Here is a 17373-nt window from a genome sequence, read left to right as displayed (position 1 = left end):
TGAGGAGAGCTCCAGCCCCTCCCCCTCCCGCTGGAGCCGCTCTGATTGGCTCGTTTATCTGCGCATCTGCATCGTACACATGTTCACCTGACTCGTCTTTCGTTAATGCAAAGAGATCCTATAGAAAATCAACCGTGCAATCCAAAACCTGAAGTGAGCTGTTGAAACGAAGTCAGATGTTCAGTCGGTCAATTTAGTTCAATCAAAAATAACTTTACAATTAAAAGAGTTAAAGTTTAATGTTGTTAAACCTGATTGTTATTAACTGTGACGCCTTCACGTGAGAGCAAACTTTGCTGTTAAACGTCACAGCACTAACTTTAGACAGACACTGCCACCTGCTGGATCCTGGAAGTCACTGTTTCACCATGTTGGCCGTTGAAAAATAATGTTTCATCAAGATTATATTAATCTCCTATTAGCATTAATATTATGACTTTTACACTTTGTACATATCCTTCTGCACAATCTATGACATAGTGCATATATTTTCATGTGTATGCACATATTCTTTTACTTTTATTTTTTAAAACTTAACTTTATTATATATTTTTCTCATCGCTCTTGTAATTTCTACATTGTGTTATTTATTATTATTAACAATAGTAATATCAATTACAATTATTACCACTTTTATTTAGTAATTGAAGTGATCTGGCTCAAAATAAAAATAAATAAAATAACAGTGCAGGCTATTAAATAGTTGAAATAAACATGTTATTTTATTTTGTGTGTGTGTGTGTGTTTTCTTCTTTAAAATGTAACTTTATTAACATGAAAGGGTTCAGGAGAACGTCGGGGGGGGGGCGGAGCTTCGGGATCCCAGTGCGATCCTTTTTTAATTTCCTCTTCCTGAACACCAGTCGGTTTCGCTTTCATTTCTCCCTGTCAAACTGTCAGCGGTGAAAACCGAACGAAGGACGACTCGCGAAGTTTAGTCTGTGGGTTGAGACCGATCCTGAATCTGGGCTTTGACACGTCTCCTCTCTGCAGGTGAGTGTGTGTCGGGTGGAAACAGCAATCGGAGGACGCTCTCAGAAAGTTTGCTTGTAAAACTTGTCTTGAAACAAACAACTCTCTTGTTGTTGTGACATAACTTCTCGTGTTACCTGTATTTTCAGGTGCGATCATGGCCTGTGAAGTTGCACCGGAAGTCAATTTGAAAGAGGGTGAGCAACATATCTGTCACATATCTGTCACATATGTGTCTGTGAGGAAGTTGTTTTGATCCGTCATGAACAACCTGTTCTCTGTGATCTCTTCACCAAAGTAAAGAAAAGTTAAATTCAGGAACATAATGTGTGAAGAAGATGGAGAGAAAACTATAGACAAAGTATCACATAGGACATTAAACTATTAAAGGACCCGTGTGAAGGATTTAAGGAAATCAGTTGGCATAAAATAAATATAATAATAATAATAATAATAATAATAATAATCAGCTATGTTTTCGTTTGTGTATAATTGTCTGAGAGTAATAGCTGTGTTTTTGTTATCTTAGCCTATGTCCTTTAGAAGTGTGTGAAATAGGTGGCTCCTCCTCCACAGAGTCCAGCATCAGCATGTTTCTACAGTAGCCCAAAAAGGTCAAAAAAGGGCCTTTGCTTTCTTTTTTTTTTAATACATTACTCAAAGGCTATTGTAGGTTCCTGTAAATCCTACACACTGCACCCGTGAGTGTGCCGATCAGAACGTGCTGTGAGGTTATAAAGTCGCTCCGTGCTTCCTCTGCAGCGGAGGAACTCGCCCTCTCTCTGAGCGACGCCCTCAGCAGTGGGAATAGCCAGGAAGCAGTGGAACTTTGCCAGAGGCTGTCACAACTGTCTGTTCCCGTGTCCGTCAGCGTCAACAAACCGGCCTACCCGCAGGACTCCATAAGGTGGGACACAACCGTGGGTTAGGGTACTCTGGCCAGATGTTTCCTTATTGCTTGTTTGGTTAGTTTCCCTCTTTTGAAGAGAGGTGTTATTTTGTATTAGATAAGAGGAATGAAGCTCAAACATGGCAGGAGATTTAACTTGGAGTGACTCTTAGTAGAGCAAACATCTCCACCAAGGTCCAACAGTCTCTTTAAATCCAATCAGGCTGCATCAAATTAAACACACTCATAGATACCACTACTTTAAATGTGCCTGAGTGGTTAATCAACATTAATGAATGATTCCCCACCTAAATCCAACTGGTTCTTCCCTGTTTCAAACCAGATCCATCCAACAAGTTTGATTCCAGTAGTTTTTGTGTGATCTTGCTTACAAACCGACAAACAGGTGTAAACATAACCTGTGTGTGCATGCAGTAACTTGTTAGGAATATGATTCTATGATGCAATAATGAAAGAATACAAACTACGATGTTCTGTTGTTCAGGTTGAAAGTCGGAGTCGAGGATGCTGAGTCAGACACCTTCATCCCAATGACCGTTGTGGTTTCTGCTGATATGACAATTGCACAACTCAAAGACCAGGTACTGATGTAACAGTAATAATGACCAAAACATGATATTAAATTAATACTAAAATATAATACTATTGATGGCAAAACTAGACTTTAGTACCTCCTCACTGATATAAAGTTTAAACTGAGCCATGATGTATTAATTCAGATATTTTACCAGTTTCCTATGTTGTTATGAAACATGTATCATAGTAAAGCAGGTGAACAATAATTTATAACTGTTGCTGCTTCAATATTTCTCATGCAATTCTGTCTTTAAATGCATGTATGGATCAGAGAGTCCGTTTTTCCTCCAAACAAACATCATGGCTGCATTGAACGATCCGTCTGTTCCGGATTTCATGTCCGCAGATCAGCCATGACTACAGGTTCCCGCCCACGCTGCAGCGCTGGGTGATCGGCAAGCGGCTGGCTCGGGACAATGAGACATTGTACAGCCACGGCATTCGTGAGAGTGGATACCAGGTTTTCCTGTTCATCGTCTCCGCCCATGCCGCTCACCTCACACGGCATCAATACAAACTGAACCAGGAGCAGCAACGCATAGACGGTCAGCAACACACGCATGGACAATACATATTTAGTATAAAAGACAAATATTAAGACTAAACTAAGAACTGGTCCAATCAATCGTGCAGACTTTTCTTATTTGACACATTTTGTTCAGTACTGAAAATATATCGGGGTTCAACATTAGACACAAATGTTTCTCCAGTGGAATAAACCATGCAACTGACCAGTTAAACAGATGTTTTATATGAGGTTCATCTATTCGTAGGCATCGTGGATTCAATGGAATTGTTCCAGCCTTTTCCCAGAGGAGGTGATGGTGAGAAGACGGCTCCTCCTCCACAGCCTCAGAAGACTGCTCCTCCTCATCCTAAAACCAGGACTCAACCTCCTTTGGCTCCTAAACCTCAGGTCAGAATTCACACTCTGCACCTACACGCCTGCCTGTATGTCCACATAGTGTGTGTCCAGGGGCTGCACATTTTTCATTTGTAAATTTGTCTTTCAATTCTGATGATTTAACTGATTTATTTGCCGCTTTGTGAAACACTTTGTTATCTGGCTAAAGAATAACACGAGTATAATCTGTGGTTGTGTGTGTGTGTGTGTGTGTGTGTGTGTGTGTGTGTGTGTGTGTGTGTGTGTGTGTGTGTGTGTGTGTGTGTGTGTGTGTGTGTGTGTGTGTGTGTGTGTGTGTGTGTGTGTGTGTGTGTGTGTGTGTGTGTGTGTGTGTGTGTGTGTAGTTTGGCTGGACCTGCACTGAGTGCACGTACGTGAACAAACCAACTCGTCCCGGCTGTGAGATGTGTGGAGGGGAAAAGCCAGAGGATTATAAGGTGCCTGCCATCTACAAGCCCGACCTGCAGGAGGTTCTATGGATTCAGCAGGAAGAGCTGGCCATGTTGCAGTATGAAACGGTAACAGTGCTACTCCATTAACATTCAGGCAACCAGCTTCCCTGTTGACCCAGCCCTGGTCACAGACTGATTAGAACACATTGTTTTTACGTGGTGTTAGAAGCTGACCTGCATCACAGTGAAGCTGGAGTCGTACAGTTTGTATTTCTAAAGCTGGAGAGTCAGGAGCTGTTTACTTTACTTTACTTTACTACTTACAGATTTTCAGATTTGCAACAAGAAGCCATCGGTTTAAAAGGTTTCTTCACTAATCTAAATGCACTGGATGTTTATTAGAGCCTGAAAATGTATTGGTTGGCTTGTCACAGACATATAGATATCAGCGCTTACATGTTAAAATACCGTTTATGAAAACCTTTATTTTACAGAATAAACCAGAAAACATGTGAGTTTCTGTTTGTTTACTTGTTTATTTTCTCAAGTTCTATATATTAGATTTTATTTATGTGTTCTTTTTATGAAGAAGCTAATCTTAAGTTTATGGTTAAACTGTAAATATTCAAGCCTCAATTACATTTCTTTATCATAAGGGTTTGTGTAGAAAAGGATGTTGAACAGATAATCCACAGCTTTTTATGATACAAGCAGAACCAATAGATGACAGGTATTCTCTGCACGACCAAATGGAATAATGCATAATGATTCATCACACCACCAGACTGGAGTTTTGTAATTAGCTGTGTCACTTTTTATCTCTAGAAAAATGTTAGTAATAGTGAGTCCTGACTGAATTTGAAATGGAAATTTGTGTTCTGCATTTTCCTCTCGCTCCTACTCGGTGATGAAGACTCGGCGGGAAGAGCGAGAGACGAACTACCTGCACTTGTTGGCAACAGAAATACAGAATCTGATCCCCAACACCACAGAGACAGAATGTCCCATCTGCATGTCCGCTCTGGGGCCGGGAGACGGCATCGTGCTCAGAGAGTGTCTGCACACCTTCTGCAGGTCGGACAGGAAACGGCTTTGTAGCATTTCATACGACCTGAATGTGATAAATGTGTTTTATGCACTTCCCCATTTGTATTTTTCGTGTGTGTGTGTGTGTGTGTGTGTGTGTGTGTGTGTGTGTGTGTGTGTGTGTGTGTGTGTGTGTGTGTGTGTGTGTGTGTGTGTGTGTGTGTGTGTGTGTGTGTGTGTGTGTGTGTGTGTGTCCTTGTTCAGGGAGTGCCTACAAGGGACAATAGTGAACAGTCAAGATGCTGAGGTGTCGTGTCCTGACGAATGTGACAGTAAAATACTGGACCGAGAAATCCGAGCGGTGAGACAAGAAACTTCTCAAACTTTGAAAGTTGACGGGAAGTAATAGGATACACTATCGATAATCCAATTACATATTAATACATATTACTTTCAAGATTTTCAATTACGCTTGTTTCAGTAGATAATGATTACAATTCCAATTAGCGATTAGCATTTGACATTGTGGAAAATTACACTTGACGGACGATGGGGTGACACACTTTTCTCTCGTCTTGTTTTCGGTTATATTCAACTATGTGATCCGGGTTGCTAGCTGCTCTCCGATGAAGAGCACCAGCGTTTTCTGGAGTTGCGTCTGAGCATCGCAGAGAGCCGCGCAGAGCACAGCTTCCACTGTCAGACTCCCAACTGTCGGGGATGGTGCGTCTACGAGGACGAAGTCAACGAGTTCCAGTGTGAACTCTGCCAGGAAACCAACTGCATCCTCTGCAGGGTAACTTTGTGTTCATTGTTGGGTTTGCTTCGGTGTGCACTGTAAAGTAGATCCACCACAACTAAAGGAAATGTTGTTGTTATTTTGAAGGCCATCCATGAAGGCATGAATTGCAAGGACTACCAGGATGACCTGCGCATCCGAGCAGAGAACGACCTGGCGGCTCAGCAAACTAAGAAGATGGTGGAGGTAGGTCAACCTTAAAGCTTTATGTAAAACTCACTGTGTCGGCATAAACAGGCCTGTGCTCCCTGCTGCTCCCAGATCTCTGTTCAGATCAACATCCGTCCTGAGGAATCCGATCACAGGGGGACTGAATTCAGAGCTGAACTTAGAACGGACCACTTGTGATCGGATCAGGACGGATGTTGGTACCAGGTCTCAACAGGGCCACAGATTCAGAAACGTATGCAGAACAGTAACATGCACGTTTTTATCAAATTCTGAAATAAATATTTTACTTTGAAAAAAAAAATCACGTAGAGCTTTATTATTGTTGTTGATGTTTATGTCATCTTGTCTAATGGCCTGTAAAAACAATCGATCCTAAATACAACAGATTGGTGTATTAGTCAGTTAAACTGGGAGGCCGATGTTTTCTTTAACACGTTTTAAATTCTTGCAAATCACATTTAGGACAGTTTCTTACATGTCTTTGAATAAGTCAGACAAATACTCTTTATTTAAATATCCATGTGAGTTGCACCAGCAGCACCTCAGCCTGTTCTTAACTCATAACTGTTTAGTGTTGGTCTTTTTGTGCTCTACTTTAAAATAACTTTCAGGTATCTTGTGTTTATTTTTCTCTCGTACTACAAGTGTTATTCAGTGTTTCTTATGCGAGTAGTTATTTTTTTTTATGCATTTCTCTGCGGCTGCTTTACATCCATTTCACTGTATTTCACCACAGAGCCTGCTGCAGAACGGCGAGGCCATGAAATGCCCGACGTGCGACGTCATCGTCCAGAAGAAGGACGGCTGCGATTGGATCTGCTGTTTGATGTGCAAGACCGAAATCTGCTGGGTCACCAAACAAGCTCGCTGGGGGCCAAATGTGAGTGTCGGTTCAGTGTTGAGGAAAGTTACCACACGTCAGGCGTATCATGTGTTCTCTACCTCTGACTCTTTCTCTCTTCCTTACTATTTTACAGGGCACTGGCGACACATCGGGTGGATGCAGATGTCGGGTCAATAATCAGGCGTGCCATCCCAACTGCAAGAATTGCCACTGAGGCGAGCACGAGTGAACAAACACAGTGTGTGTGTGTGTGTGTGTTGTGTGTGTGTAAGCGCATGCACTATCTCAGACCTCAGCTGATGCTCATGCTTTTGGCTTAACACAGGATTCATTCACATATTCTTTTGGTTTGTTTTACTGACTCTTAGCCCAGATTCCTGGACTTTACTCAGGCGTCTTCCTGCCGCTGAGGCACATCTTTCTTCAACAGTGCGTCTGCCACTGATAGAGGTTCTATATGCAGGTTATGCAAAGTGCCAACTTTATTTTCTGCATCTCTACAGCTGAGGATATTAACTTTACCTCATGAGAATATAAGCTTTACCGGGACACTCTGCTTTGATATTAACTTTTTGTGAGGAATCAATGCTTCATATACATTTCTATCTCATTTCGACAGCCATTTTGTTTTGTTGACTCAAGTCTGGCTTCAACTCAAATAACACACACAGAAATATATGAATATCCCCTCACATACAGTATATAAAGTGTAATAGTCTTTTCTTATGGCTACAACTAATTAACTACATCTAACCATGTCTACCCATATATTATCTATACCGCTTCTCCTCTCGAGGGTCATGGCGAGGAGCTGGAGCCAATCCCGCCTGACATGGGTCAGTCCATCGCAGGGCTGAGGTACAGAGACAAACAACCACTCACTCTCATAATTCACACCTACGGCCAATTTATTCTCCAATTAACTTCTACATCTAACAATGTTCATACATCGATCAGTTATTTTCTCAATTAAACCAGTGACAAGTGACAAATGTTTTATTTTTAGTGGTAGTTTTTAATCAAGGGCTTTTCTTTCAGTTGTCTAATCAGGCTGCGGTGAAGGATGTTGTTTTAATTGTTTACACTGAATGAATGTGTTTATTATGTAAAAACAAGCTGCTCTGGTGCAATTAAGGAGTTTGAAGTATCGTGTTTAAAAGATGAAAAGGTGGATGAATAATGATGTCGTTTTTAGTCAAGTATTCAGTTCTTTGTCTGTAGTTCATTCCTCGAGCCGTAGATTATGTACTGTAATAGATACAGTATATTTTCTTTATGTGGTGTATCTACAGAGTTTGCAGGTTTCACCATTACTTGAAACGTGTCTACAATAATCTTTGTTCATTTGTCTTCAGTCCCGTCATGAGGTCAAATCAATAACGTGAACATTGATCGCGCTGCATGAGTTACAAAATGCGAGCAGTCTTTGTGATATTTTGCACGGCTCAGCTCAGCATTCATCAGAGATTAACTCTGAACTACACATTCAGCATTGTAAATAATTATTTTGCATTAATATTTAATGTACATCATAATCATACAAGTGTACTTTCATTGCTTTAGGAAACAATACATGTAAGTGTCCTAAAATACTTTAAGGAAATGGTTTTAATTGTATAAACCTAATCAGGTGAATGTGGGACGCTTTGAAGGTGCAAGTGAATCTCAGAAATATTGTGTCTTGGCTGTATGAACATATCTTAAAGTTTCTATCCTGTCAAATGTTTTGTGTTTTGCTTTTTAATACAAACCTCACTGTGCAGAATCATGTATGTGCAGAGATTAATACAAACAGGCAGCTTCAGGACAGCTTGTGAAGTAAGAGACTTATCTCTTAGTTATTAAACTTTTGGAAACAAAAAGGGGAAGCAAAGGGTACAAAACATATCAGGCACAAATTATTAGTATTTTTGTTTTAAAACATATCTGAAAAATCTTAAACTTTATTTGGTGAAAATAAATCAACACATTAATGTGTAACTGCCCAAACAAATACACTTTTCACTATAGTTTATTAGCATTCTCTTGTACAATTTTACATCAGTATGATAATTATCCCAAAATAAATGTAAAAGGCAGATAAATCATTTAGTGCAATGAAAATACATGAAAACCACTGAGTGCAGATACATGTTGTGTTACGATACTGCTAAACAGCTCCACTCTCGGGCTGCTCAGAGCCTCACCCTCATTTTCATCAGTAGGTATTATAAAGGCAATAAATTAATGGACCATAATATTGGAATGGGAAGCCCAGGTATTCATTTCCTTATATACAGAAGCAAAAAAAATGTTTTCTAACATGTTACTTCAATTATTCCACGATATGTTTGTAGTTGTTTTTCTGTGCTGCCCATCACAGGCAACTACAATTCTTAGTGTTTTGACAAACTAGGTAGATTATTTTCTGGTAGGACTTATTCAGTTGAGTACCACACCACTTACAAATAAGCAATCCTGATTTAAAATATTTAATCAAATGAAAATGACAAACACTGGAATGAGCTGGACTGTCTCTGAAATCAAATGTTGCCCATTCTAGACTTTAACAATCCTATTTACTAAATCAGTCATGTTTTAAACAAATGTTGGACACTATTTATTGAAATGCTTTTTCTAACAGGAGCACCTTTTCAGCAGGAGTCAGCAAAGTGCCTAACAAACTAATTGTTATTGCAAAACTAACGCAACCAGTGCAAACTGGGTCGCCCACTGTGTCAATCCAAATACTACATAACCCAGCTCTGAAATTTTACAGGCATTAAGTGAGTGAGTGAGTTTGCTGCTGAACTACGATGTCAGATTCCATCACCTACCCTAGTATAAGCAGAGCAGAAAATGTATCCCTGTAAATACGGGCACATGAAACACAGACACATCTTTAAGGTTGCACAACTGAGCAATTAACTACAAAAACTGGAAAGCTCTATTTAACCATTTCATGGTTGATTTTCTTTTTTACTTGGACTGTGAAAGCTGAACTCTAATCTGGAGCCTACTCCTCGGATTTAAAGCAACAATATGTAACTTTTACTGAGCAACAGCGCCCTCTGCAGCCACACATGGTGATTCATTCTGCTGGGTTTTCATGCAGAGAAAAACCAAAGCCCGGCAATGTGTTGACCAGAGCTCTGACTGCGTATCCCACTCACTGAACTGAAGCACAACTGATCAGTGGATATTACCCATGATCCCTGGCTTCCTGAACCAGAAGAGCTGCTGTTGTAACAAATACACCAAACTCTGTTTAGAGTTCTTCATATTTTAAAAGTTTCCCCGCTGAATATGGGATATAAACGCTGGTTTTAACTAATCAACAGTTCAGAATTACTCTCGACCTTGCTGGGCCTGATGCTGTGGATTTAAACTGAGACCAGTCAGTTCCACACTTCTCACAGGAGATCGTACCTGCTCACCAAAGTTATATAGAACAAGAGCAGACGTTCGGGGGGTGAGGAGTGGAAATGAGAGCAGCACCATTTTAATTTTGAAGCTGCTATTTTAAGATTTAAAAAGTTGCATAGTGTTGCTTTAAGTTTTGAGATACAAAATTAAGTCTCAAGCAGGCTACAGTATATTTACTTTGATAATACCAGAAACATTTTTGACCCATCGATGATTCAAAGCTGAAATGTGTAGTCAGGGGTGAGAACTCACCAAAGTGACCTAAAACTATTAAAACCTTAAAAAGTGCCTGTGTGACGTGATCATATCCCTCTATATTCTGACATATCTCTAAATTAAGAAACACTAAATTATACAAAAAGAGGATTCTATCAACCCTCTATTTGGTCTCAGTCCAAGTATCAAATAGATTACAAACAGATTGCGACCACACACACACATGCACCCACGCACGCACACACACACTTAAACTTGGCAGCAGTTTCAAGTGTAGTGAGTCCACCAAGCTTTCAACATAAATCTCTGAGGATTACTCAATATCAGATTATCCTAATACCAAATATAAATAAACTTTAATAACGACACCATCAATAATACGTCCTTAGAAATAAAGTCTCTTCATTATAACAGGATGGATTCTTCACTTCAGAACAATAGCAGCTGTCACCCAAACTGCTGCATGTTCTTCAGGAGTCATATGACCCTCAGCAGGGGGCTGAGAAGCCCTATGTGGAGTGGGATGATTAGTAGCATCCTAGAAGACGAATGAGGAGCGTTAACTGGTTCAGTTTAGAGCGTTCACTCCAGACAGTGTTATCAACTGCAGGGTCTGCACCAACTAGAGTCACTTGAGGGATGATGCGTTGGAGTGCAGCGGTAGAAGAGGAGCGCTTCAAGGAAACAGGTCCAGCTTGTTCAACGCAGTGTTGACCACAGCAAGGGCTGCTGCCCCTAAAGCCACCGTCAGACCCATGACAGCCAGTCGGACAAAGCGCCGCGCTGTTGAAGGCTGAGTCACTGTTACTACTGAACTGGCTGCTGCGCTCTCCAGTGCAGCCTGCTTCTGTCTGCGTCGGCGACGGAGAACTGAGTCCGGTCGCTGTTGAGTGGACGCAAGATCAAAGTCCTTAAAGGTAGAGCTGGCCATGCTTAGGAGGTCAACAGAAAGATTCATACAGAGGAGAGACCGAAGAGAAAATGAAAGGGTTAATATTAGAATAGTGAGTAATTGAAGTTGTTGAGAAGTAGAAGAAAATTAAAGGAGACATATTGTGCTCATATTCAGGTTGTTCGTTATAGTTTGAGTTTTTAACCTGAAAAAGTTGACATGCTCTTATGTTCAGAAACACTTGTCTATTGCTGCAGCTCCTCCTTTCAGCCTCTGTCTGAAACACCTGGTTTTAGCTCCTGTCTCTTTAAGGTACCCCTCCCGATAAAATGTCCAGTCTCACTTTACCTGACCAGACTAACTGCAAGCATTATGCAAATGTGGGGCAGTGTGAGGTCATATGGCATCATATGAGTTGTCATGTAACATCACCATGCCCCAGAAGATTCAGTCGGGTTGTTTCAGGAGCTTCAATGTTTTCTGTGGTGGAGAGAAGCTCCCTTTACATTCACAAGAAACTATAACGCACTAGAGGAAAGTGAAAATATGAAAAAGCATAATATGTCTCCTTTGTGTGCGAGAAGCAAAGAAAAAAAATATTCACACCACTGAGGCAAGTAGTGTTCTGTAAAGGGAAGGTAATTACCAGTCATGTGAGGCAGCTTCTTTGGCCAGTTCAGAGGGAGGAAACTGGACGAAGAGGTCTCCTGCTCGGCTGATCAGGGTCTCATAGGGCAGATCCTGAGGAATCTGAGACAGCAGATGATGAACCATGGCCATGTCGCATTCACAGTCCAGCACCTCCTCTTCTCTGTACAGTACAATCTGCAACACAAGTGCAAATAACACACAGACACATTCAGTCTTTCAAAAGGGCCACGATGGACAAATTGAATGTCTTAACCAGTGGCCACTTTATTTACTATCTGACATTAGGGTTTTTGTTGAACCCACTCAACAAATGATCAGGCATCATTGACTCTCCATCATCACCTTTCTATGGGCAGTGCAGGTCACAGCATCGTTATATTCGAGGTTCATACAAACTTGTCTTTACACAACCGTCATCATTTAATAAAGTACATCATTACACAGGCGTCTGCACGGTGACAAAACCGAGCAGAGCCTTAGAATTACAACTGTTGGCCTATGGCTCACATATCAATAAAGGAAGCTCATATAACTGCCCGTGCAATTCTAAAGTGTTCTATTGATTAAGCAGACTTTAGTCATGTACTGTAAATGAAGAGCTGAAAACAGGGAACTCACCACAGCAGCAAAGTAGATGGGCATTAGCGGGTGGCAGGCCAAGAAGAAGTCGTACAACCGGACAACGTGGCGGAAGTCTGACAGGACGTGGCCGAACCAGGTGATCAGCCAACTGAGAGCGAAGACTGTTCCCACTTCAGCCCTGAGGAAACATGGCAGAGGGGTGGAGATTTCTTATGTTGCAGGAACAATACAACAATTAACAGCACATATTTTTGGGAATTAAAGTCATGTTATGGGATCTGGACTTAAGAGAAGTAACTTGAGAAATCATAATGTGACCAGTAAGAAGTCATCCTTTACTAAAATCACCAGAATCATCTCCTGATATAAACATACTGAGGTTTTACATTAACCTTGTAATATCTTCTTCCAAGTTGTTCAAGAAACCTTGGAAGACGTTGCTTTAAAGTGTGCCATAAAGATAGAGGACACAGCCAAAGCAAATGCCTGTAAACCAAATTAAAACCATATATCATCCATTAAAAACCCCTTGAAGAAAACCCAATATGATGTCATAAATGCTGGAGATTTCCTTGCTAAAAATACACTGATGTGTCTTTCTTATGGTTTCTTACTGGTATATGCTTTGACTCGTGTTAAGCGATCAAGCTGTAGGTTGGAGTTCTTACTTTCATTTATCATATTAAAATGATGAGTATGCAATGTCAACGTTCAAGAAAACAGACAAGGTGTCAAAACCATAGACCACACTCGGGTGTGCAGCCTTTTAATACTCTCCACATTGAGTTTTAGTTGAAACCTTGTCTGGTAAACTGCTGTTTGTTCATACATAAAACTATGGTGGATTTTCGTAACCTCTCGTGGAAGACGGAAAATAAATTGGTTAAGCCTTAAAACAGCAGAAAACCTTACTGTTGCATGAAGTCATGCACCTCTGGGTTGACTCTCTCAATGATGGGCATCAAATAGTTGAGAATATGTTTTGTGTTGTCCATGGTGGGATCCATGAAGTCCCTGAGAAAGAGGAGAGGATATTTTCAAATCCTGACAGGTGGACACAGCAAAGAGAGAAAAACGGAGACGATAGGTGATAAAAGCTGCTACAGAATTATATATTTACATTAAAAGCACCTGAGGTGATGAGTGGAGAGCTTTTCTACGAGAGCAGTTGCGCGGCGCTCTCCCAGGACCAATAAGAAGGTGACAACAATGTCGTGGTATCCTTGGTAGTAGTGCAGCTGGGGATTACGTTTCAGGACTCTGAGGATGATGTCAGTCAGTTCTTCCTGGAGACCCTCCCTCTGCTCGTCTGGCATACCTGGCATATCCATCCAAAATAAAATTAACAAAGCACTTTTATAAGTTTGCTTTAGTTATGCCACAACTCTTTACATATAAATGCACCCGTTTACAATTTTTCATAATGACTTCCATTGTAATTTGTTCTCATTGCACAACACTGGCACAAGATTCGTTAAATCATGTGCTAGTGTTTTAGCAACAGTAGTTTTTGTTTCCCCCCCAGTCAAAAAGAGGATAATCTGAGAAATTAAGTCAACCATGCTGGAACGAATGAATGAAAATTACATAAATATATGATGCAATTCCATTATTTCTGGTATGAAACATAAACTGATGCAAAATCTTATGAGCTGTGGGTTAACTCTAATCAGAAATATGGTATTGTATAGTATTGCAGAGTTTTTCCCTCCAAAAGTAAAAATAAAATCAATTCTACAGTTTTATTTTCAAAGACAAAAAAAACTGAAGTAATTGAAGTCTGCTACTCGTCAGTGGTGATGGAACTTCACAAAGCAGTGAACTACAGCCAGGTTCATCATTTCTTTGGGTCCCCTGGAAACATGTTCATTGTCGTTTTCAGCTATTTGCAGCGCGTTTCTGTATTTGCATGTGTTGTGACTTTTCGCAGCGCATGTATAGTCAAATTGATGAAGTTGTTTTCAGAATTTGCATGTGTTTTTTCTATTTGCACGTGTTTTCTTAATTTGCAGTGCGTTGAGCTCTCTCCACCGTATGAATAACTGTTTACACAGGTAAAAAAATGCATTATGACACTAACTACACTTCCCAATTAGAAAAACCCACACCTGAGCAAGTTTGTTTCCACTGGTTCCATAACAGTATAAATCCTTGGATAGTGGAGCACATTCAACAAAACTATATTTGAAAGTCAAAAGCTGCTGTAGTGGTCGGGACTGTTGCACCACATATACATGTAGAGTAGATTGAGTGTGTTCATATCACTCTGTATTTGTAGTTGACAGCAATGTACATGAGAGAAACTGTGTGGTTTGTGAGTATTCACCTGGTGGGAACCTCCGCAGTGAGCGCTGGACGTCCAGCAGGACCTGATTGTAGTCCTTGTTGTTCTCTCGCTCCACCGTCTCTGCACAGGACATGTCACCGTTAGAACTGCTGGATGAGTCCAGTGTGTGGGAAAGCTTTGCACCTGCTGATGCTCTGAATGTTTTACAATGATGCATGGTGGGAAATGAATGTGCAATCGCATAGAGAGCACACAGATGTGTGGCCTACACTACTATGTGTGTGTGTGTGTATATGTGCAGCTAACATGACACCTGGCTCCTGGTCCAGGACCTGCAGGGGCACGTTGAGCAGGCGAGGCCACACTTGACATCGCATCTCGTCCGTCAGCAGTCCTCCTTCACTGATGGCCATCCTCCTCAGAGCCGCCACATCCACTGGACTCACGTTCAGGGCCTGTGTGATGTCCGCAGTCTTCCTCTTGCGCCTGCTGTCCCAGCCTGACACACGCACACACACACAAACACAAACACAAACACACTGTTTACCAAGCTAGTAGCTAGCATCATGACTTTTAGCTTGCAACTGTTGCAGGTGGGGGGACGTGTCAGGACGTTTTAGGGGACATAGTTAGCTTAGCTAGCTCCAACAGCTCCATGCAGCGATGCGAGTTTACATTTAAGTCCACCTGGAGACTGGCTGTCCCGCTTCATTAGCCCCTGTGAACCCACAGGATAGCATCACGGTTAGCTAGCTACGCGACACTGACCGTTACCTTGTCGTCCATTCACTGGCGTGGAGGGACCAGCGCTTCGGGTCGTCCTCATCTTTATTCCTCCACTTCTCGGCGTGTTCTCGTTCGATGACATGACTTCACCTCCTCTGCCGGGCGAACCTCGACTCATCCTCCCCGCGGCCGCCAACTGGGAGCTAGCGGTGCAATTAGCGAGGCCGGACGGCGTCATGCGAACACGGCGCGTTAGCGAGCTAATCGGCGTTAGCTGGTCGCCGAGCTCACGGTAATTCGCCCCGCTTCCGAAAGCCGCATCTTCCTCAGTGCAGCCGCCATCGAGCGGGACCTGTGACAAACTGTGGCCGGTCAGAGAGGAGAGGAGAAGAGGAGGAGAGGCGGCGACATGTTGACACTGAGACCGAGAAGAGGCGTCAGCAGCTCGGTGATCCTCCCTGTTCACACCGCAGGTTCAGACCGTAGGTTCAGACTCATCACCCCGAGGAGGAGGAGGAGGAGGCGCTACACTATAATAATCACAATCATCATCATCATCATCATCATAATTACTGAAACTAAATACCACAATGTAGAAAGTGCAAGAGCGTTAAAGTAGAAACATGTACAGTTAAATTAAATACATACAAAATCAAAGTAAAAACTAATTGTTATAGTAATGTTATAATATATTCTTGCAGGAGAAGATGTACAAAGTATACAAGTGATAGTAGCACTACTACTACTGATACAACTACTAATGATACAACATATACTACTACTAGTACAACTACTGCTGCTAATAATACAAATAATAGCCAACACTAAATACCACAATGTAGAAAGTATAAGAGCACTAAGTAAAAACACATACAGTAAAATTAAATATAAGAATAATACAAGTAAAAGCAAACTGTTATAATAATGTTATAGACTGTGCAGGGGAAGATGTACAAAGTATGCACGTGATAGTAGCACTGCTACTACTTGTACAACTACAACTACAACTACTAATACTAGGTAATTGCACATTTATTACATTTGTTCGGTGAGGGTTTATTTCTCGAGTTATTTCATCCGATTCGTGTGAAAAGACATTTTTGTGGCGTCATCCAATTTCTGGGGAAAAGAAACCGACACGACCACTTTCTTTTGTGTCAACATCACAGACCAGAGGGGGCCACTTTTCTCATCCTGTGCAAACAGATGTCAAAAAATATTTACATGACATCCATTTCTACTTATTCATGCCTTGTTAAATACACGTGCACGAATCAGCTAACGTGTGTGTGTGTGTGTGTGTGTGTGTGTGTGTGTGTGTGCGTGCGTGTTGACTTTTTCCAGTCTCCACACAAATGCACGCTGCGTTCAAGTGTATATAATATTACTACTACTACTACTAATAATAAAAACAATAAAATGAATACCACAATTTATAAATACCACTAGTAGATTGCATATACTTCAGTTGAAAATATATAAATCACAATATAAATTGTATGTAGAAATATAAATTGTATAATATGTATACATAAATATAAATACAGACACACACATTGTGTAGTTTTTGCTATGTGCAAATGCTTTTGACTGGGTGCTGGGTTCCCTGCTGGGTGTTTGAGAGCATCCTAATTACAGTATTTAGCCATTGGGCAGACTTGAGTCTTGCCACTATATTATTTTGCCTTTCTTATTTTTGGTGGGTATACCTGGGTGTGGGTATGTTGTCAGGGTGTGGCAGGGGACCTTGTCTTGGGTCCGCTGCCAACTTACTGAGTTAACCATTAAAATAATCCTTCTGGGGAGCCACTGAAGACTGCCTAGGCTAGTTAGCCATCTCATTAGGCAGATAGGGTTTGGGATGACTCACCGCACCTAATCTCTTGTGCGACGCCCCTTATTTTTATTGGTCACTGTCTTGTGTAGCTGTGATTAATTGTTTTGATTCGAGCAAGGTGTATGACCTTTTGTGTTGTGGTTACTGCTCTCTGCATCTGTTGGATTACTTCTTGGTTTCATA

The 17373-nt window shown here is 41.2% G+C and overlaps 2 protein-coding genes across 5 annotated transcripts; one reads left to right on the top strand and one right to left on the bottom strand.

Annotated features, from left to right (window-relative positions):
• Positions 1-863: 863 nt before the first annotated feature.
• Positions 864-16668, top strand: rbck1 (RanBP-type and C3HC4-type zinc finger containing 1). 3 transcript variants are annotated; one of them, XM_034585584.1, is made up of 14 exons: positions 864-993; positions 1122-1169; positions 1735-1879; positions 2367-2463; positions 2805-3003; positions 3232-3374; positions 3707-3876; positions 4664-4828; positions 5045-5141; positions 5397-5576; positions 5667-5765; positions 6487-6630; positions 6728-6852; positions 16637-16668. In XM_034585584.1, the coding sequence occupies exons 2-13, from the start codon at positions 1130-1132 to the stop codon at positions 6806-6808; spliced, it is 1560 nt and encodes a 519-aa protein (XP_034441475.1). In that variant the 5' UTR covers positions 864-993; positions 1122-1129; the 3' UTR covers positions 6809-6852; positions 16637-16668. The 3 variants fall into 3 exon arrangements, with proteins under 3 accessions (XP_034441475.1, XP_034441474.1, XP_034441473.1); XM_034585583.1 differs by lacking the exon at positions 16637-16668 and adding an exon at positions 6963-8692 and having other exon boundaries at positions 6728-6809; XM_034585582.1 differs by lacking the exon at positions 16637-16668 and having other exon boundaries at positions 3707-3880; positions 4668-4828; positions 6728-8692.
• On the bottom strand, positions 10045-15932 carry tbc1d20 (TBC1 domain family, member 20). 2 transcript variants are annotated; one of them, XM_034585585.1, is made up of 9 exons: positions 15602-15932; positions 15396-15563; positions 14941-15126; positions 14667-14747; positions 13472-13658; positions 13253-13354; positions 12377-12518; positions 11754-11932; positions 10045-11147 (listed from the first exon to the last, which is right to left on the bottom strand). In XM_034585585.1, the coding sequence occupies exons 2-9, from the start codon at positions 15529-15531 to the stop codon at positions 10892-10894; spliced, it is 1269 nt and encodes a 422-aa protein (XP_034441476.1). In that variant the 5' UTR covers positions 15532-15563; positions 15602-15932; the 3' UTR covers positions 10045-10891. The 2 variants fall into 2 exon arrangements, with proteins under 2 accessions (XP_034441476.1, XP_034441477.1); XM_034585586.1 differs by having other exon boundaries at positions 15402-15563; positions 15602-15929.
• Positions 16669-17373: the final 705 nt, after the last annotated feature.

Source organism: Hippoglossus hippoglossus, chromosome 5 (assembly GCF_009819705.1).
Source record: "Hippoglossus hippoglossus isolate fHipHip1 chromosome 5, fHipHip1.pri, whole genome shotgun sequence".
NCBI classification, from domain to species: Eukaryota; Metazoa; Chordata; class Actinopteri; order Pleuronectiformes; family Pleuronectidae; genus Hippoglossus; species Hippoglossus hippoglossus.
Note: the sequence above shows the minus strand (reverse complement) of the source record. Positions and strands in the feature narration are given on the sequence as shown.

What these genes read in the sequence shown, in the direction of transcription:
- rbck1 (XM_034585584.1), top strand. Translation starts at nt 1,130, where the DNA reads ATGGCCTGTGAAGTTGCACCGGAAGTCAATTTGAAAGAGG. An exon ending in TACCCGCAGGACTCCATAAG is followed by an intron (nt 1,880 to 2,366) that starts GTGGGACACAAC and finishes TCTGTTGTTCAG; the next exon opens with GTTGAAAGTCGGAGTCGAGG. An exon ending in AAGCTCGCTGGGGGCCAAAT is followed by an intron (nt 6,631 to 6,727) that starts GTGAGTGTCGGT and finishes ACTATTTTACAG; the next exon opens with GGCACTGGCGACACATCGGG.
- tbc1d20 (XM_034585585.1), bottom strand. Translation starts at nt 15,531, where the DNA reads ATGAGTCGAGGTTCGCCCGGCAGAGGAGGTGAAGTCATGTCATCGAAC. An exon ending in GAATGGACGACAAGGTAACG is followed by an intron (nt 15,127 to 15,395) that starts GTCAGTGTCGCG and finishes TGCGTGTGTCAG; the next exon opens with GCTGGGACAGCAGGCGCAAG. An exon ending in GTGCATGACTTCATGCAACA is followed by an intron (nt 12,519 to 13,252) that starts GTAAGGTTTTCT and finishes ATGTTTCCTCAG; the next exon opens with GGCTGAAGTGGGAACAGTCT.